This window comes from Gigantopelta aegis, chromosome 6 (genome assembly GCF_016097555.1).
Source record: "Gigantopelta aegis isolate Gae_Host chromosome 6, Gae_host_genome, whole genome shotgun sequence".
NCBI lineage: Eukaryota > Metazoa > Mollusca > Gastropoda > Neomphalida > Peltospiridae > Gigantopelta > Gigantopelta aegis.
The window spans coordinates 23,303,239-23,325,878 of NC_054704.1; the positions used below are offsets into that span (position 1 = coordinate 23,303,239).

The 22,640-nt window shown below is 36.5% G+C and overlaps 1 protein-coding gene across 4 annotated transcripts in view; it reads left to right on the plus strand.

Moving 5' to 3' along the window:
• The first annotated feature begins 348 nt into the window (after positions 1 to 348).
• LOC121375899 overlaps positions 349 to 22,640 on the plus strand; it is a 45,967-nt gene continuing 23,675 nt past the window's right edge. For 2 of the 4 annotated variants that reach the window (XM_041503590.1, XM_041503592.1), the window contains exons 1-2: positions 17,006 to 19,763; positions 21,922 to 21,981. In XM_041503590.1, coding sequence (XP_041359524.1) covers positions 19,257 to 19,763; positions 21,922 to 21,981 — 567 coding nt within the window. In that variant the 5' untranslated portion in view covers positions 17,006 to 19,256. Of the gene's footprint in view, positions 744 to 7,121; positions 7,227 to 8,755; positions 8,879 to 17,005; positions 19,764 to 21,921; positions 21,982 to 22,640 lie in introns of those variants that run through there. The other 2 variants (XM_041503593.1, XM_041503594.1) reach the window with 2 other exon arrangements.

Below are 22,640 nucleotides of genomic sequence, written 5' to 3' on the forward strand. Positions count from 1 at the left end.
ATAGTTGTTTCTTACATGTATTGATCTTCACGTATGAGGGACATATCAGCTGTCAATGGCACGCCAACTTAAAACAGGTCTATTGATTGCAAATTTTCATTGATGCATGTTCGACCATTATCGGTTTTTCTATCGTTTTTATTTTTAACACGGTCAGATAAAAGCGAGATAATGCCCTGGCATCAACAACAAGACAAAGATGTATAGTCTTTTTGGAGGTAGGTGCGTGGATGCAAATATTTTGAGGAGGGGTTGCAAATTGTATGTTTTTATTAGTTGCTTTGTTGAATACGTTAAAACACGTTGTTATTAGTTTTGAAACAGCCCTTATCGGTACGATGTGTGGATTACAAGACTGGAGTTGTATTACGACAGCAATTGTTATGAAACAACGTGATAACAAACTGAATGAAACGTACACAACTAATGTCATCATGTCGATCAGTTACGAATAATGTTAAATGGCCGACACGGACAACCCAACACGATGATAAGACCGACAGAATTGTAAAAACACAAAAATAGAAATATGTTACTGATTTCGTTTTAAAGTTTATTGAACTGTTAAGTATAGTTCACTTGGCTCAAGTCATGCAGATCTAAGGAACGGGAGTGTACAAATGGGTTTAATTGTGTTTGTTCAATCACCATCGAGTGTGTATATCCGAAATATAAACATTTGGCTGCCTGGCATTTCAAACGCATATGACGAGTCTTGAGAGAAACATCTTTATTCCAATCAGGTAAAACATGTTTTTGTATTTATTTATTTATTTATATATAAGTAACATAAGAATATAGGTGCGAGGAAGGAGTCTCTCCACTGATGTATCACAGTCTATAAACTGCGTTTTGTGGGTAAGCTAATATAAAAGATCGCTTGTAATAGCTTATGTGGATGTGGCGTGGTTTTTTGTTTATTTGTTTGTTTTTCAGTTTATTGGTTGTTGTTGTTGTTGCTGTTGTTGTTGCTGCTGTTGCTGTGGTTTGGTGTTGTTGTTTTGTTTTCTTCTTCTTTTTTCTGTGTCACAGAGAGATCAATTTCTGGTTGTTATAAGTAAAAAACATTCGATTTCGATTTTTTTTATTGGATGGTAGGCCTAATGCAGGAGCAATCAGGACCCCGTTTTACGAAGCGATCTTAGCTCTAAGATTACTATAAGGGCATAAGGTAAGATAGTTCCATAAAACGGAGCCCTGGTTCTCACCTAAAAGGCCCCTGCGCGTGCTGTAACCTCACCGTGGTGCAGGGGTGTAACATTCTCTTTGAGAATGGCCAATACAGCACAAATTGAAGTTTAGAGTAAAATTCGGTGTCCGTAAAATTCTGTGATATTTGTATTTGTATTTTTGCACAGTTCTTTACACTGTTTTTGTATAAACCTTGAATTTTTATATTGATGTTGATCATCACTTTATTTATTTGCATTACCATAGTTTGACACCCAATAGCCGATGTATTTTTCGTGCTGGGGTGTCGTTAAACATTCATTCATTCATTCACCTAAAAGGAGTCTTTAAATTATCAAACACATGTGTGTTATTAGTTTCTGTTATCAAACATAACGATTGTAGGTTTTTTTTCAAATGGGTGTGTAAGAAATAAGATGTTTGACAACGAAAATTACCTATTAGACATATTTTCTCGTTTATAATATCAGTGTCTGTATAAACAAGTTCTTTGTTGTCCTAACTTTTGTAGTAGCCCAAACTGGATTTTACATCCCAGTAATTTCGTACGTAGGCCTACTAAGAATGTTTCTTAGTACGAAGTAAACTGAAAAATTACTGCTATAGACATTAGAACACGACAGTAAAAACAGAAATATACAGACACTTTTATTATAAACCTGAAAATGTATTTAATATGCAAGTTTAGTTACCAAAAACACTGTTAATCGAAAACATCTTACAACGTTAATTAATTATCGGCTATTGGATGTCAAATATTTGGTAATTTTGATATATAGTTTTAGAAAGAAGTGTTTTATTTAACGACGCACTCAACACATTTTATTTACAGTTATATGGCGTCAGACATATGGTTAAGGACCACATAGATAATGAAAGAGGAAACTCGCTTTCACCACTTCATGGGCTACTTTTTTCTATTAGCAGCAAGGGGTCTTTTATATGCAGCATCCCACAGACAGGGTACACTGGCTGGAACGAGAAATAGCCCAATGGGCTTAACGACGTGGATCGATCCCAGAACGACCGCGCATCGAGTGAGCGCTGTACCATTGGGCTACATCCCGCCCTACAGTTTTAGAGACGAAACTCGCTACATTTTTCTATTAGTAGCTAGGGATATTTTATATGCACACTCCCATAGACATGATAGCACATACCACGGCCTTTGATATACCAGTCCTGGTGCACTGGCTGGAACGAGAAATAGCCCAAAGTGTCCACTGAACTCAGGACAGTCCCTTTTAGTAGGGAAACAATATTAAATTATAGAAAGGAAACAAAGGAATGTTTGACGACACCTTAGTACCTTTTAGACTGCGGTTATTTGATGTGTATCAGTTGTGGGGTATTGATTGGACAAGGATAGGGCCACACACCACAATTGTTTTCGCTATATGTTTCTACATAGCGTTAGTAGCTATAGCATTTTTATTAAAGGGACATTCCTGAGTTTGCTGTAATTTTTAAGATGCTATCGACTAACAAAGACTTTTTAACGATTGTAATTACATTATATTTTTCTACATAAAATATTAGTGGCTGTGTATTAAATGTGTTTCTGATCGTTCTAATATTTGTATTAGGTTAAATTTAGTTTTATTTCCTAAAATAGTTTTTTGTTCGTGCATACAAAATTATTAGAAAAGAAAATCCAGTTTAGGCTTCCTGCAAATATTAAGACGACCAGAAACACACTGAATACAGACACTGATATTCCAAACAAGAAAATATATTGAATATGTTTAATCGTATAAATATTTCATTAGTCAGAAACATCTTACAATGCAGCAAACTCAGGAATGTCCCTTTAATATCAGTAGGCCCATGGATTTTTGTTAATGCACCTTTGCCTGCCTGGGGGGCAACAACCTTGAAACAACCTGGCCGGAGTACACCCATTTTACAAAAAAAACCCAAAAAAACAACATTTGCATGGGACGGAATTACTACCAAAAACAAAGGCTTCAATGTCAACAAGTTACACGTGTTTGCAAACTATGTGCTCTCCCCTGCCAACATCAGTCCAATAGTTATCACTATTCCATGGTGAAATAATGACAAACAGTAGACTACTTTGGCGGATATATGTCCGGTCAACCAAATGGGAAGATAACAGTGATATGTTGTCATAGGCTAAACCTGATTCCATTGAGTTGCATTCTGTCTCTTAATCCACCGAAATATTCTAATTGTATACCAAAATGATTTCTATATATGTCTTGATTTAAAAAAAAAAAAACCCCAGCATAGTCGTTCAGTTCAACACCAAATTATACATTCCAGTTTGTTTTATTTAACGACGTCACTAGAGCACATTGATTTTTTATCTTATCATCGGCGATTGGACGTCAAACATATGGTCATTCTGACACTGTTTTTTAGAGGAAACCCGCTGTCGCCACACAGGCTACTCTTTTACGACAGGCAGCAAGGGATCTTTTATTTGCGCTCCCCACAGACAGGATAGCACAAACCATGCCTTTGTTGAACCAATTATGGATCACTGGTCGGTGCAAGTGGTTTACACCTACCCACTGAACCTTGCGGAGCACTCACTCAGGGTTTGGAGTCAGTATCTGGATTAAAAATCCCATGCCTCGACTGGGATCCGAACACAGTACCTATTAGCCTGTAGACCGATGACCTAACCACGACGCCACCGAGGCCGGTCCATGGGATAGAGATCAGATGAAACAGCCGACCAGGGTAGTTTAGCATGTGCTCCCCTCCTTGTCCCAACCAGTACCCCATGCCTGGTATATCAATGGCCGTGATATGTGCTGTCCTGATTGTGAAAGTGCATACAAGATCCCTTGCTGCTGATGGAAAAATTATGCGGATTTGTTTTCAGAAGACTAACTGTCAGAATTAACAAATATTTGATAACCAGTACCCGATGATTAATTCATCAATGTGATGTCGTTAAGCAAAGCAAACGGACAACGTAGGGTTTTAGTAGTGTTTGTTTTTGTAATTTATTTAATGTTTTTTGTTTGGTTGTTTTTAAATTTAACGACGCACATAACACTTTTTTTATTTACGGTTATATGGCGTCAGACATACGGTTAAGGACCACACAGATATGGAGAGAGGTAACCTGCTGTCGCCACTTCATGGGCTACTCTCTTTGATTAGCAGTAGCGGGTCTTTTATCGATCCTAGACCGACCGCTTTACCATTGGGCTACGTCCCGCTTCTGTAATTTATTTAGTGTCTGTGACTGCATGAATGAGAGGTTTTAACGTCGATTATTTGGATGGGGTATCGACTGTCGAATACATGTCAAGTTATTATTTATCTCGCTTTCCAGGAACTGCTAAATGGTTGTAAGTGACTGCGGGTGCTTCTGAATCTCTATTAAAACAACAATTATATGAAAACTAAGACATAAAGTCGGTCAAAAATCAGACCAGTGAACATTAAGTATATTAAACACACCATTAACTGTATTATTTTTAAATGAGGATCTGTTCAAACTTGGTTTATGTGGGGCTTGTTTGACAAAGGAAATGCTAGCGGCGTCATTGTGGTGAAACCCATTACATAGCTGCATGTCTGTTATATTACAGTCTGTACTCTCTTTGGTCGTTGGCGTGTGACCCTGCCGTCGTGCGTTCATGTCGTCGCACGTCCGGAACAGTACATGTATTATGTTGTAAACACCGACATTCGAGCTATATTCTGTTATCCAGGGATTGGCACTATACCAGGGCCGCACCTGATATAAAATAGCGGTGGGGGTGGCAGGAAAAAGAAAGACACGGATAGACAAAAAGGGTATATTTATAAATTTAAAAAGGCACTTTTAAATTTAATAATTTTATGGCCCCTGTACACTTAATAGTTACGCCACCAGTCACTTCTCTGTTTTCAATACAGATCGTAATATTCCTGTTCCGTCAAATCGTATCAATGTAAAACGGGGCAGTTTGGTGATACTAAAACAGTCGAGAACAAAAACATCAGCTATTGGCGTCAAAAGGTATATAAAAAATACAAATACATGAAATGCCTGTGTCTAACCATCTGACATTAGTATACTAAAATTTAGTTATTATTATTGGGTGGGTTTTTTGGTGTTGTTTATTTTATTTATTTATTTTTGTTGGGTTTTTTGTGTGTGTGTGTGTGTGTGTGTGTGTGTGTGTGTGTGTGTGTGTGTGTGTGTGTCTGTGTTTGTGTGTTTTCTGTGTTTGTGGAGGTGGGTTTGTTATTGGTTGACGGTAGGTTTGTTATTGTTTTTTGTTGTTTTTTTTTTTTTGTTTTTGTTTTTGTTTTGTTGTTGTTGTTGTTTTTTTGTGGGTTTTTTTTTTTTTTTTTGGGGGGGGGGGGGGTTGGTGGGGTGTTGTTAGTTTAGTTTATTTTGTTTCCTTCATTCGACCTTAAGTTGACTGTACACCAATACGGTTTGTAACCGCTGGTACTAAGACGCATTTGTGTTGATTATTGGGTTTGTCTTCAGACCGTCTTGTTCATCGATCTATCCAGCAACTTTGTATACAGAACAAACGACACGGAGACAAGACAACAACAAAAATGTGTTATATCTCTGTACAGTTTAGTATTTTGCTCGAAAACCCAGGAAAATGGGCTTATTATTTATTTACACATTTTATAACAGACTATTTATATGTTTGGTTTTTAGGGGGTTTGTGTGGTGGTGGTGGTGGTGATGGTGGTGGTGGGGTTTTTTTGTTTTGTTTGTGTGTTGTTTTTGTTTGGGGGTTTTCGGGGGGGGGGGGTCGTGCAAACTCATACATCAACAAGGATTATAAGGAAAGGAAATCAAACAGGCGTCGGACGATAACAGCAAATTGGGAGAGGTTAGTGTATGTGAGTGGTAGTGGTAGTGGTGGTGGTAGTGGTGGTGGGACTACATATCAATTTGGTATTTGCAACTGAAGGGAATGCATTATTTTTAGAAGGAGGTATCCTGTCCCCACCCTTCCGCTTCTGACGCCTACTTGAAATGGATATTCAGCATATTTTAAAACTGGCGGTTTGTTGTCTAACATTTCCACTTCGCAAAAAGTGATATTTTTGTTTATACTTGTATGCACTTTCCCATAAAAAGAACAGCACATACCTGGGCTTTTAATATACTCGTGTAACAGTGGTTGGCAATCGATTCTATAAACCAACGCACCTCAGGTCTAGCTATAGTCTTTCCCACAGGGAACCCCTTTGTTCATACTGTGGAAGTGACTCCAAGTTATTTATTTCTGAGCCGATTGATTTCTAAATTACACACAAAAATAGTTTGTTTGTTTGTTGTTGTTTTTTTTGTTTTTGTTTTTGTTATTTCCGAAAAACGTTTACCTATTTCTTCTTACGTTATATAAAACTCAAAATATTTACAAAAAAAACAAGAACAAAAACAAAAAGAAACAAAAAAACCCAACATTTCTGTAGGATTGGATGCGTGTATGAATGGCCGACCGGACAATGGATAGATGGACGGATGTATGTTAGTGATTATGTGAATAATTCGGACACATGACACTAAATTATATCAAGATAAAAACGGTTAGCAATGTAGTAGGCCTACTACTGCGCGGTGCTTTAAAATACAAGCTACAATCAATAACTTGGCAGTTTTCACATTTAAATTTGCATTGAAAATATCCTGTTACTTATACTGACAAATGGTGCCACAATTAAACCCAGTGTCAGATTTCACTTTGAAAGTCATGAGTTTTCTTCTTTTTTAAAACAAATTAACCAAATAGCAAAAATGTTGGTCATGTATACCTTTTCACTTGATCTGTAAGAGCGTGACTATCTTTAACAGACGACACGGGGAAATCTTCACACAGCATGCACAGACGGAGCAATACACCAGCCCCATACAAAGATAATGAACTCCTTATACACATAACAGTAGAACCTGAAGCCGTTCAAGATTTCATACCAATGCATTGAGTCTATGAAAACAGACATTATTATCGTATGTGTTGCATTGTCAGCTAAGCTAAACTGCCAACAGTGTATTCGCGCCAATGTCATCGGAATGTCGTCTGCAAGCCAGCAAGGTAAGCTACTCTGCCTACCTTCATCAAATAATTTAAAACAGTAGGTTATACTTCACGACTTGACAAACAACAGTTTATAATTTACATTTTATTTTATTGTATTTTAAAGTGAATTAATGTTTAAGTGTTAAAGATAAATGTATTAAAACAATATGGATTATTAATTTTTAGAGAAAAAAAGTAATATTTGACAGTTATTTGTCAAGTTTTTCCGATTTAGTTACTGTTTTGGTTCCACTGGCAACATTATGAGGTAAGAAATGATATAGATATATAAATGTATACTTCGAACGCCCATTATAATATTATGCAAAATGCTTGATTATCAGTTTCCTTTGTTTTTCACACACAAGCATTAACAAAACAATCCTTCCTCTTCCTTTTTTTTCGTTTTTCTCATTGTTTCTACCATGTCGTCTTTCTTGCATGCTTAAAATGGGACCGGCCTCGGTGGCGTAGTGGTTAGGCCATCGGTCTACAGGCTGGTAGGTACTGGATTCGGATCCCAGTCGAGGCATGGGATTTTTAATCCAGATACCGACTCCAAACCCAGAGTGAGTGTTCCGCAAGTGAGTGAGTGCGTACATGTAAACCACTTGCACCGACCAGTGATCCATAACTGGTTCAACAAAGGCCATGGTTTGTGCTATCCTGCCTGTGGGAAGCGCAAATAAAAGATCCCTTGCTACCTGTCGTAAAAGAGTAGCCTATGTGGCGACAGCGGGTTTCCTCTAAAAAAAACTGTGTGGTCCTTAACCATATGTCTGACGCCATATAACCGTAAATAAAATGTGTTGAGTGCGTCGTTAAATAAAACGCTCTTTCTTTCTTTTTGCTTAAAATGGAATTATCTGTAGAACTAGTTGACATCTTCCTGGTGATAAACAGTAAACGTTGACGATTAGGGATCATACTGCAATTTTTAGTCTGAATCATCGTCAAGCAGCAGCAAAGTTATATCATATTATGTTACATGTTTTAAGTATTGAATCAATTTATGAAGTTACATTATCAAGGAAGGGTGTCCTCACCTCTCACTTTTATTGTGGCAACTCCCATTGATGTTTTATTAGGTTAGTTCATATATACGTCTTTACAGAATATCAATACATTATCACACAGAATATTAAGCTCACTGTGAAACATTATTAACACATGTACATGTTCCTTTTGAAATACTGTGCATGAATGATATAACTTTCTTTTGTATATTGTCAGAACTGAAACTTAATAGAGTTGAAACTTAGTGCAGGAACTGTATAAATTAGATATAAAATGCCATCTGAATTAATATTGGCCCTTTATGTAATATACTTCAAAAACACCAATAATATGACAGAAGACTCGAAAGAAAAGAAATGTATTATCGCAATGAATGAAAAGCTACTACAATTTGCAAAGCTAAATCTAACGGTATACACGTATATATTATTTATATAATGTATGATGTATTTTTTAATATCGAAGGCGGCTGTTTTCTTGCGTTGGTTCAAAAGAACAATTTTAAAGCTGTATATTTATTTTCACAGATATAATTTTGAGTTGAGAATCATCGAATGCCATGACTAGCGATCACCAGTCTAACACGAGAAGAATGTCGGCTTTCGAAGCGTTCAAAAAGATAAACATCGGTGACAGACTAATCTCCAAAGGTAGGTTTGTTTAACTTTAATAATAAAACAATAGTGCTGCGTCATTGTGTATGTTAGTGTTATTAAACAAAGAACAAAGCCAGAAATATCGCTGGGATTAATGTCAAGTACCTGTATACAAACAACGCGCAAACCCTCTTTGGTTAATGATTTTTCTTTCGAACAGAAACCAGGTGCATGACAGCGGGTGGGATGGCGAAGCATCCATGGAAAGGAACGGGATATTTGTCAAATGACATCATACTATTATAGTACTTTTCGCAAGGATCTTTTTGCGCTCAGGTCCAGTCGACTACCGTATATACATCGTGCGTACACAGATGAGTTCCATAACTACGACTGAAATGGAGGCCGCCATCTTTGTTATATATCACAGAAATGGCTATATAATGTACATGTAGAACACCGTGAAATGATCGACAATCCAAATAAACATATTCGTATTCGTATTTTCCTATACGCGGCGGCCGTGTATTTAGCATCGGCTAATGAGGGCTGGTAATATACACGATGATCATATTTTAATGAAAGGTCATCATACTCTAAACGTTTTCGTGCGTTGTTACATTTAGTAGTAAACATTATAAATCAAACCAAATCCAAAGAATAAACCACATCACTAGACACCAAACAACAGTGCACCACACCATGCCACTACACAACACATAACACCACATTACACCACACCATATCGTATTACCACACACCAGACCAGAAATTTGTAATATCTTTGTTACTATGGCCAGTAAATGTTTTGATAAATTATTACTTGTATTACTTTTATTAAGTTCAAAAAGTATGAACGATTTCATTTAGTAAGACTAAGTTTAATTTTGCAAGGTTCTTTTTGCATTCATGTCCAGTCGACTACCGTAAACGCATTGAGCTAAATATTGCAACAAACATAAATACAACCGTAATGGAGGCCGCCATCTCTTTTACAGACGTGGCTATGTATACGGTGGCCGTGTATACAGCCTCGGCTAATGAGGGCTGGCTATCTACACGGCGGTCATATTTGTGTGGGAAAACCCAGTATACGGTCACTACACCTCATTTAAACTTCCATGAACTACATCTAGTCTACAAGAATAGCGATTCCTGGATGATTAGCTTGCTTCAACATTCATACCGTTCTTATCTATTCGGGTCAGATGTTGATGGTTAGTGAATTGTTAGAGAGAAGTCATTGTAGAGGCTTTACATCTTCCTATTGGCCTAATCAGTCTGTACGAAGTCATACCCAGTACCTGTCAGTTTTAGACTATTGATTGACAACACAAATAACAAAAGAAACATATTACATGTATGTATAAAGGTATATGAATAGAACAAAAGCTAGATAAGATATACAAGAAGAGACACAAATAATGTTTTACGTGATATCAAACACAACCGGACTGTTGTTCATATTTTTACAATCAAATAAAAGGATATTGTTTTCTAACTTGAATGGTGGGTCTGTGGTAAATGTACACGTTTACAAACCAGCAATTAAAGCGCTACATCCATCTCGTAATCTCGTATGTAATCACCCAACCGTTCTTTTGCTTAACAACTCTGCCATATAGACCGTTTTTACGGATATATAAACAGGTAACTTTATGAGTACCATTCGCTAGACACTTTCAGTTTGGAATTGGCTAAAACAACAAAAACGTATGAGGAATAAAAAAAAAAAACATTCTTTACAATATGGATATTTGCCACATTCAATGAAAATTGTAGGCCTATAGGTCAAATATTGCTAAAATAGCAGCAGATTCTAACTGCATTAAAAATATACATTGTATATCTATCGATATATCTATATATATATATATCTATATCTATATATCTATATCTATCTATCTATCTATCTATATATATATATATATATATATATATGTTCTTTACGGATATATATATAAACAGATGACTTTACGAGTGCCTTTTGGTAGACACTTACACAGTCGTCTATAATTGTAAACACTACAGCGAAGCTAAATAACTGTAGTATGCAGTGATTCGTACGACAATCGAGGTACAATTTGCTTATTCATGCAGAACGATACTGTTGTATTTTTTCACTGAGTGTTGTTCGTTGTTGCTCTGGAGAAACAGGTTCGTGACCATGAGGTTGTGCGGACCACGGAGATCAATATAATGAGAGACAGATTAAGGAAAAGGCACGGGTTTCCCATTAACTCTAATTATTTGTCAGTTGATATGAAAAGAGCATTGTAGTACGTCGGGTCCACACGATGAATGAATATTGACAGTGAAATTCGAAACTGACCATAAATATAATTTAAGAGTGCAGGTTGTTTTCTTTTGCATAAAACTTAAAAGTAAAAAAAAAAAAGAAAAAAAAAAAGATTCTTATTACAAATGGTTTTATCTAAAGGATTCATTCATTCATTCATTTGTTCATTCATCCGTCCGTTATACATCTGTCTGTTTATCTGTAGGCTTATGCCAGGGAACGTATCAATCCACACATTCATAAATCCACAAGTCCATCTATTGGTTAGTCTGTCCGTCCGCGCATCCATCCCCCCCCCCCCCATTCCTCTATCCATTATCCATCCATACATCCATTTATTCCCGCACCCATCCATTCCCCCATCAATCCATTCATCTATCCATTATCCATCCATACACCAAACCATCGTCTGTCCATCGATCCACCCATCGATCCATCGATCGATCCATTCATCCATATATCCAGCCATCCAGCCATGCACCCATCCATCCATCCTTCCACCCATTCATCCACCCACCGATCCATTAATTCATCTAACCACCCATATATCCACCCAACCATCCATTCCCCCATCAATCCATTCATTGATCCATCCATCTACCCATCCGCCCAAACACACACACCCATCCATCCATCCATCCACCCATCCATCCAATCATCTATTCATCTAACCATCCATCCTTCAATCCATCCATCCATCTATCCATTAATCCTCATCCATCCATTATATTGTCCCATCTTTTGTCCATACACCTGCTTCCCCACACTCAGTTTTAACCTTCTGTTCGCTCCACCCCCGACCAAGAACATGATAACACATACCACGGCCTGTGATTCACCCTTAGTGCGCATTGGCTGCGGACAGATTCGTTACAACGTAACGATATTCTGTCGTATTATCTACCTACGACAATAACCATATTATGGTTATCTCGTTATGTGGCACGACTAATTGGCTGTTACACAATGCGTAATATACGACCAGGTATCAACAATAGATGTCAGTACACACATACGAACCTTGCACGTAATACGAACCTTTTTTTTCGAATGACTGTGTGAAAAGAACACTGTCATAGCTGAGGTGGGGCATGGGGACCATAACCCCATCACAACTATTTCCCCGGCCCCCCACGACCCTTTGTATTTGCCTGTCACCCCATAACACAACTCATAAGTAGCGTGGGTGCCTCCCCCCCCCCCCCCCTCAATCTGGGTGCCGGTTATAAAATTCTGGCTTCGCAAAAGGGAAAAAAAACACCATTTGAAGAATACTACATGCAATGGCGTAGACAGCATGAGGCAGAAGAGGCGCTTGCCTCGTCTGGAATTTCCCCAGATTTATTTTATTTTTCCCATGACACTGATATTTATTTTATTGGTCTGGGTTTGCCTCGGCGTTTTTTCCTCTCGGGCTAAGCCCAGACATGAGTGACTTTTTTATAGCACTGATATGAATAACGTGTTGTTTTTCAATGAGCGGAAACTATTTAACGAGTTCGCAAGGTTTTAAGCAACGAGTTTTATGATAAATGATATCTAACTGTACACGAGTGTTGTATTTATATTTCTTACATATCCATAAAAATTAATTAAAAAAAAGAAAAAGTGGGGTCACCGAGGGAAGGTGGGAGTCCATCCTACCATTTCATTTCATTTCAATTTAGTTTCGTGCTTATATCTAATTAAAGTTCAAGCACGCTATCCTGGGCACACACCTCAGCTATCTGGCCTGTCTGTCCAGGACAGTGGGATAGTTATTACTTGTTAGTGGCTAGTGAGAGAGAAGAGGGTGTAGTGGTCTTACACCTACCCATTGAGTCGTTAAAACTCGCTATGGGTGGGAGCCGGTACCGGGCTGCGAACCCTGTTCCTACCAGTCTTATGTCCGATGGCTTAACCACGACACCACCGAGGCCATCCTACCGACCAACGTATTTCGAATGGGAGTTATACCCCTTAGCTACTGTGGGTTTTTGGTGTGTTTTGTGTGTGGGGGGGGGGGGGGGGGGGGGGGGGGGGGTTTGTGGGGTTTTGTGTTTGTTTGTTTTTTGTTTTTTTGTTTCTTTGTTTTTGTTTGGTTTTTTTGTTTGGTTTTTTTGTGGGTTTTTTTTTTTTTTTTTTTTGGGGGGGGGGGTGGTGGTGGTGGTGGTGTTAGTTTATTTTGTTTAACGACACCACAAACATTTTGATTTATTAATCTAAGAGAGGAAACCCGATGCATTTTTCCACTAATAGCAAGGAATCTTTTATACGTACCACAGACAGGATAGCACATACCACGTCCTTTAATATACCAGTCGTGGTACACTGGCTTGGAAGAGAAATAGCCAAATGGCCCAACGACGGGGATCGATCCTAGACCGTTAGCGCATCAGGCGAGCGCTTTACCACTGGGCTGCATTCCGCCCCTACTGTTTGTTTGCATACATGTATACTGAACATTGCGAGAACGATCGTTTCTCTGGCGCAAGTCCAATTTTATGTAACTTTTTTTTTTTTTTTTTCTTTTTTTTTTTGGTTGATCGTTTGTTTATTTCTGTATTGTTTTTCGCGCATCAACTTAAAACAAATTATTTGCATGGTCTTGAATCGTAATGTAAAACGAAAAAATGTTATCTGATTTTTTTTTATTTGCGTCTTAAATTCTCGAAAGCCTGCACGTTTTACTATTGCTAACTGTTTGCATTAGGCCTCGCCTCTGATCACAAACTGTCATGTACGGAACACGACTGCGACAAGGCATCTATTTGAACTTCTCTTAAACCCTGCCCTTGCTAGAGCTCGGTATGTGGTACCTTGTGTTTATTCTTATAGTAAATATCAAGCCTCCTGGACATGCTCATTGAGATAAGTGCAAAGTACAACACTGAATTTCGTTATAGTGAGCACCAGCTTCAGAGCTCATATTAGCAGACGGAACATGTTGAAATGTGGAGCCTCTGTTACTAAACCGTTGTCAGATTGTATAAGTAAAGACACAAAACCCAGTGTAAACATACTCTTTATGTTGACATTGTAGTTAGTATAATGTCATGTTTCTGCGTGCTCCAGACTACATTTTTCAAATAAAATAATTAAATGATTTTACCAGTCCACATATTTTTTTGCGGGGCTGGAGGTTTTTTATATTATTATTATTTATTTTTTTAGTTGTTTGTTGTTTGTTTTGTTGTTGTTTTGGGGTTTTTTGTTTGTTTGTTTGTTTGTTTGTTCTTGTAACTGGTAATACAGAGGAAAATACATTACACAGACAGGTGGAACACATTTGTATTAGCCATTTGTCAACGTGTGCATCGAAATTTGACCTAAAGTGTAGATTTCGCCAATAAACACGTGACCTGATCGTATCGCTATTCTCTACTAAACGTAAGGGTTCATATGAAGATTAAACCCATGCCGAGACGAAACCTGAGTGAAGATATTGTCACCGTGTAGTCTCGGTGTAATTCAGTACAGTATTATATATGGGTTGTGTAGGTAATTACTTCCAAAATTAAACACCCATAAAAGATAATAACTATAGACTGGCAATAAAATTTCATTAGTCCTACGTTTATTCTCCACTATATCATTGTTTTTGAAAGGGCCGTTTGCGAACTTCGCCCTTGGGTTTTCATGCGTGTTTAGAGGGGGTATAGAGGGGGAGGTTAGATGTATCTGTAAAGTGCACATAGTGCACGTGTTGCCTGGATTATGGACTCCTTCGTGTCTTGTACAGTATAACGCATAACAAAGCCAGATTTATAGGATCAATAAAAAATCTTCCTATGTCCGTATTTGTTTTAGCAGTTTTAACCTTTGTAGAGATCAGATATTAGGATTTAGTTTGTTTAGTTTTTTTGTCTAGTAAAAGCAGCTAAAACAAATGTGATACCATTTTCAAATGACTTGCAATTTAATATATAATGTAACAAACGGAATAACAGATAACTGGTATAGATTACAATTTTTGCATGTGTAGTCTAATGCATCTAGATTTAACGCATGAAGGTATATCCTAAAAACAATTCAAGGTCAGACATACCTTGTAAAGTAGTCGTCCGATTGTAAACATTACCTGAATGTTAGTGTCAGTTTGTTCAATTAAGTGGCAGGTGTCCACAATTATTTGTCTCAACAAACGTACTGGTGAGGGCGACCTAACGCTATAGATTCCACAAATAGATTTTAGACAAATAGACAATCTAAATACTGTTAAATTTAAATGAAATGAGAGAGCAAGGGATCGTTCTGAATGCTAGAGATTCCACAAATAGATTTTAGACAAATAGACAATCTAAATACTGTTAAATTTAAATGAAATGAGAGAGCATGGGGTCGTTCTGAATGCTGGAGATTCCACAAATAGATTTTAGACAAATAGACAATCTAACTACTGTTAAATTTAAATGAAATGAGAGAGCATGTGGGCGTTCCGAATGCTAGAGATTCCACAAATAGATTTTAGACAAATAGACAATCTAAATACTGTTAAATTTATATGAAATGAGAGAGCATGGGGTCGTTCTGAATGCTAGAGATTCCATAAATAGATATTAGACAAATAGACAATCTAAATACTGCTAAATTTATATGAAATGAGAGAGCATGGTGTCGTTCTGAATGCTAGAGATTCCATAAATAGATATTAGACAAATAGACAATCTAAATATTTCTAAATTTATATGAAATGAGAGAGCATGGGGTCGTTCTGATTGCTAGAGATTCCATAAATAGATATTAGACAAATAGAAAATCTAAATACTGTTAAATTTAAATGAAATGAGAGAGCATGGGGTCGTTCTGAATGCTAGAGATTCTATAAATAGATATTAGCCAAATAGACAATCTAAATACTGTTAAATTTAAATGAAATGAGATGATATGATATATATACATATAAACCTTTGTTTTACGAAATGACATAAATCATTAGTATGTTGTCTATGATATACATGTTGCGGCCTAGGTTCTCGCATATATACCTTAGTAACACTTGGCTTTAACCTAATATCAGCTAATTCAGTATGCTAAGCCGACCTTCATGTTTTAACTCTCTCCGGGAGTGCAGTTTTATTTGTGTATGTGTGTGTACTTAATTCTTTAATACCCACTCCGAGCTCTCGTACTCTGCCGCCAATAATGTACCCTGCCGTTATTAGACTGGTCTCTTGAAAAATAATAACTTACTTGGGCACCAGTCGCCGTATTGTTATTACTTGTAGCATAGTGTGTCATTTACAATATAAGTATTCATTAAAACAATATAGAACACAGAAATGCTTTTATTTTGTTTTTTCTTTGTTCAGTTGCATTAAACCGATATACAGTCGGATTTCTACTTTTGTCTGATTTCTTTGTAGCAATTTTAAAAAGAATCACAAGTATTATTTTTTTTTTTTTTTTTTTTTTTTTTACGATAGACACTTAAAAACTGTATTGAGATTTATTTAATACACGTTGCTTTGCTTTCGCTGTAAGTTCAGATGTCAAACATAAACCCATCAATCATTGTAGAGTCACAACCTATTGGTTCCTAAGAGCAGCGAAAGAGGTGCATTTCGAAGGAAGTTTATTAACGTTGCTCACAATTTAATGGTTAGACGTCTTGGCGTGCTGTTATGTAAGGTTAACGTGGATTGATATCGCTAACGCGATGTGATTCGGTTACAACATATACCACATGGTATATAACGTGCTTGTCATATCGATTTTGTAAAACCGTTACAGTTACCAATCAAACTATATGACAGCTAGAGCTTTCAGAATCGAATCTCGAGTTACGAGGATTTGTTCCAGGGTTAAAACCTACCAGTATTTCAGTGTCATACTGTGCTTTGCGATTTGTCGAATGTCATTGTGTCCTTAAGTGGCGTGTTGTTATGCTGGGGGTTTTTAATATCTGAACTGGATTAAATCGACTGCTCAGACATTCGTTTATTGATGGCAAAAAGTTCAATTGAGAAAATACAACGAAGCGAATCTATTTTCACTTTGTTCTCTCGATCGATGATGATTTGTAACAATTTGATAAAGAAGCAGTCGTCCGTCTCGGTTTTTATTCTCTTCAAGGTCTGTTTGTGATTTGCAGAAAGGAGACGATTTTCATATCCGTTGTCAAAACAGTGCAATTCATAAGCGATGGATTTCTCGTCTGTCACTAGAAAGTACAAGTTGTATAAACAATGAAATGTTCATCTACCACAGGAAGGTGTAATGTATTATCAGTAACGTTTTCGTTCGTTACTGGAAAGTACAGTTTATTGTGTTTAGTGAAGTTGCCATGTGTTACAAAACTGAAATTTATATGCAGTAATAAGTCTGTCAAAGGATCCTACAATTTAAGAGCAGATGATTTTTTATCTTTTGTACTTTGGAAGTACAATAACACACATAAGCAGTTAATGTTTTATCTGTTGTACTAGAAAGTACAATTTATAAGCAGTTAATGTTTCATCTGTTGTACTAGAAAGTACAATTTATAAGCAGTTAATGTTTCATCTGTTGTTGAAAAGTACAGTTTGGAAGTAGTAAAACTATCATCTGTTGCTGGAAGGTACCATTTATAAACAGCGGATTTTTCATCTGATCCCGGAGAGTACCATTTGTAATCAGTTGATTTTTTTACCTGATACCGGAAAGTACCATTTATAAACAGTGAATCTATAATTGTTTCGGGAAAGTTGCAATTCAGTAGTGAAAAGTGCATCTTTTGCTTGAAAGCAGTGGATTATAAAACATTTATTACTAGAAAACACAATAATTTATAATACTTAATTTTGCATCTGTTACTGGAAAGTAAGCCTGCTATTTATACGAGTGAAATTTTCTTTCGTTACAACAAATTTCAACTTTTAATATTTATTCACATGTTACTGAAAAATATAATTTATAACAAGTGAGTTTTTCATCTGGTACTCATAAGTATAATTATAATCAACTAATGATATGCATGGTTTAACATCTGTCCGTGTGTAGCCTACCTAGTACCATTTGTTTTGTTAGGGGCTTATCGCTCCGGTACGTACCCACATTGCTGTCAGTCATATTGCTCGGCACGAGTTTTAGCGATATTCGTGGATTCATTTTCCTGGGAAGAGTGTCAGGAACACATAAACAAGAGGACGAGTTCTCGAACTGTTTGCTACAGTAATCAGTCTTACAACTGTATTATAAAAATCCTCATAGGATTTTTTTTTCTTGTTCTAAAAAACGCGACTTCTGTGACGCCACCAGTTCTGTGATTACGTGGTGTAGCCACGCAGTGCGATGGCGTGATGTGTTATACTCCGTGTCGTAATATATTTAAGACCGATATCACCAGCCCTCTATTTTCTCTGTGACTGGAAGTAATTAGCCACTAGAAATATAATAGTATTAATGTATTACGTTATATTGATATATAGGCGGTCGTTTGTACGTGTAGACGACAGGCTTTATATGTAGATGACTGTTATTTAGAGTGGGCATACGTTTTAGAACCTTTCTACCAGTATAATACACTAGAAAGTGGAATTAATAACAGTGCATGTTTCATCTGCCATAGGAAAATACAGTTTATAACCAGTGCCTTTTCCCCTTTGTTATGAGAACGTGTACTTTATGATCAGAATTTTTTTTATCTGTCGCATGACATTATATTTTAATCAGTGAAATGTTTCATGTGTTGCTGAAACGAAATAGTAGTGAATTTGTTTTATCGGTCACGAGAAAATATGATTTATAATCCAGTGATCATATGCACGACTTCACGTCTGTAGGTGGGTTACCTTGTATTGCTTGTGATAATTGTTCGATCACATCCTGGGCTTATAAACCAGCGCCCGGTAACCACGTAGATGCTAATCAAATCCGTGCGTTTACGCCTCGACACCGGACTGCGAACCCGATGACGTGATTAGTGGAGCTAGATTAGAGATTAACGCCGAATTATTTTCACGGGTCAGTGTGGATTTAGAATTGGCCGTGGAGACGACTGCATGCGTAGACCTCTTGGCTGTTTTACAGCTGGGGCAGTTTCTCTGTGTGGAATATACCCGTGTAAATAGTGTACTGACTTCTCCGTTTCCAAGCCAGTGTTCTATGATGTAGTTGTTTCCGTTACAGTGTGAATATATTTTTTTTTTCTCGTCCTTTCTGAATGAAATCAGAATGGCGACCGCAAGAGGCGCCAAGGAAAAGGAGTTTACGTTACCATTTATTCAAAAAAGTTCCAGCCCGCGGCGTCGTTGTAGTCCATCCCGACCGACAACTGTCGCCATCGGACATCCGTCCAAAGATGTGTCAGGCACGAAAACGGGATTCTACGATTTCGCGCCACTTATTTTGGAAGCAGACGATATGTTTGGTGATTTCGGATCTGAAGGTTTGTTCCCAGTGGATGGATTTCAAGAGGATTCCAAGGAAACGGCCAAAAGGAACGCAGAGAAGGCAGCAGAATTCGAAGTAGAACACAACTGGGTGCTGAAGGAAGCCGAAGAAAGGCAATATAAAAAGTTTGACGTGATTAAAAGGAGAGTTACTATTCCTCTTCCAGATGATGACCCGCTTGATTCCATACAGCACAGACTGGCAGAAGTACAGTCTATGCTAAAACCTAAAGCAGAGCTGTCTAGCTTCCTCAGCGAAATGGACCCAGAACAACGGGAAAGAATACTGGTTTGTATAATTTTATTTTAAAGTTGTAATACGTACAGGTATGAGCATAAAGACGACGAGAATGGTATTATGTAACTGGGTTATCTTTTATGTAACTACTGTTCCAGCAATCCAGTAAATCTAGTACAGCCAAATAGACCCAGTAGACTCTGCAGAACGAGAACATTTAGTAGACTGGACAAACCTCAGCTGATTCCGAATACTAGTACTAATTAGCTACCAGACTCAAATAATAGTAGACCCAGTATTTACAGAGCACTTCAGATACCACAGAGTGAGCAAATTCGAATAAATAAATAAATAAATAAATAAATTAATTAATTAATTAATTAATTAATACTTAACGACGTTCATATACGAAAATTGTTTCAGCTAAAAGTAAGTATATTGAAACAAATAGATAAAAAAGTATTATATTAAATAAAAAATCTGGATAGATTCATTTATGCAACAAGCAGATTGGATTTAGTCGATCTTATATACCCAGCAATGTATTGAGTGTTAAATGTTATTTTGCAAACTCAGCAGACCATTTAGATACGAAAAGTAATATTGATTCTTTCCACCCCTCTTTTAGCAAATGTAGAAAATGTCCACAAAAATTATACAAACTGTAAAAAAAAACTCGCTAGAAGAAAAAACACAAAACATATACAAACAAACACAAACATCTGATTAAGAACAAATGTCAAAGTGCTAGCTAAAATATATTTAATCACTAAGGACATACATCTAGTGATTTATGATAACTGTAATACAAACTGTCACTACCTGTGACAAGTACAGTCAATTATGTTGATAATAAATTAGACAGATCTGCGTGTGAAACACACATTTAACACTTCACGTGAAATAAATGATCATAAATATGTCTTCAGTGGCATTGCATAAGCTTTCGAATAAACCAGTTCCATGTGCTTTACATGTGTTATAAATAAAACCATTTTAGTCTAGCTATTTTTAGTTGCATAGTTTATCTATAAGATTATATATGAGTATATTAATAATGTCGCAGGTATGTATGTCTTGTAAATAAGTAAATCCTTGATCTCAAGACCATTAAGAAATATCGAGGTTTATGTAAAAGCGATTTACTAGGATTTATTACTCGTCAGGAAATGAATATGATTTTAGAGAACTCGTATATAAGGTTACTTGACAAATATGAGGTTAAAATTACACGTGTTCACCTTTATGGTATCAAAGTATTATTCAAAGGTCTAAACTTTGACATAAGACCGGCGGTCTTATGTGAAAGTTTACACTACAATATTTCGTTACTTTCTCATTTATTTGTAATAATTAAACGACCCTGCGGTTAATCTTTCCACAATTAACCATGCAATAATAATTAATAAAAACTCTTGTACTGGTTTCCCGAATCATTTGTGGCTAAATATAGCATTGCCACCATATTTGGTTCTTTGTAAGTTGGGCAAACTTTAGTGTGTTGAATGACGTCACTTGCTAATGCGTGTGATACACTCTCAAGATTCCCTCCTAAATAAATCTACTAGTAAATGGAATTATTTGGTTGTAATTTTATAGGAATATAGCTGAATGTATAAACTTTATGTTTCAAAGTAAAAATTTTTTACGGAAACTGCAATTATTGAATTTTGTCTGGTATGGGTAATAGTTTTAATCCAATGAAGGGACTATTTATTTTCTGGTAAAGGAATGATGATGATGATGATGATGATGATGATGATAGCACTTGTTATCTCTCTATGCGTGCCCGTGTATATATCTATATATGTGCGTCTGATAGTATGTCTGTATGTGTGTGCGTGTGTGTGTGTGTGTGTTTGTAACTTAAGAGGTGTGCAACTGAAACTTCGATCTGAAGTAGTACTCTGCTATGCTTACCATAGTTTGACACCCAATAGCCAATGTATTTTTCGTGCTGGGGTGTCGTTAAACATTCATTCATTTATTTACTCTGCTATGCATTTGGACGTCTATATTATATACAGAGTTCGTATTGTGCTTTTGTATGTTTGGTGTTGTTTTGGAGTGAGTCTAAACTACGGTAACTAAGGCCTATGTTTTGGGAAATGGTTGGGAAATGTTTTTCAAGCATAATCTGAGTTAATCTCCAATATTTAATTCATTCATTATATTTTTAGAAACTATTAATACTTGTCATATTTTGTAGAAAATTGCACACACAGACGTTGAGGTTTTACGACAAGAACGACTGAAAAGAAGAAATAAGGTAAGATGAAATTCATTGAATAAACATAAAAACTTTTATACACAACGTACCTCATTTTATTTACACTTGTCTTCCTATATTCTTTTTCATTAATAACAACTGATATTTACTCAGTTTAATACATCCTTAGTGTGTGGTTAAAGTGGCGTTTCAAATAATGTGATGTTCAGTCTGGATTTGTTATTTTCTAGGATAAGAGGTCACAGTCATTGTATGGAATTTACTTTGAAAATTTAATTAAGATTGTCTAATTCTTTTTTAATGTTAATGCAGACCGAGAAAAGTAGCATTTGGTTAAAACGTTTGGTATTACTACTGAGTTGACGATCTTAACGAGGCCACACATGTGAACATATAAATCGGACTTTAAACTTTTAGACCTTCGTTCACAATTTTATCAAAATTACTTTTTTTTTCTATATTATTAATTAGTCCGATCCTCCCTTCGTCCTCTCATTTATTTTTGGACTGTCCTTCTAAAATGCTCCAAATTAGATAAATATTCGGCCGAGCAGTCAATTTTTAAATATTATTTTGGCTTCTTTTTTTTTCTTTTTTTTTCAGTTCTATTAACGTTTCATTGAGACGACCCCGAACCTCAAGCAGATTAATATGGTGTACTATCCTATCCTATATACTCGTACTAATCATCAAAAAGT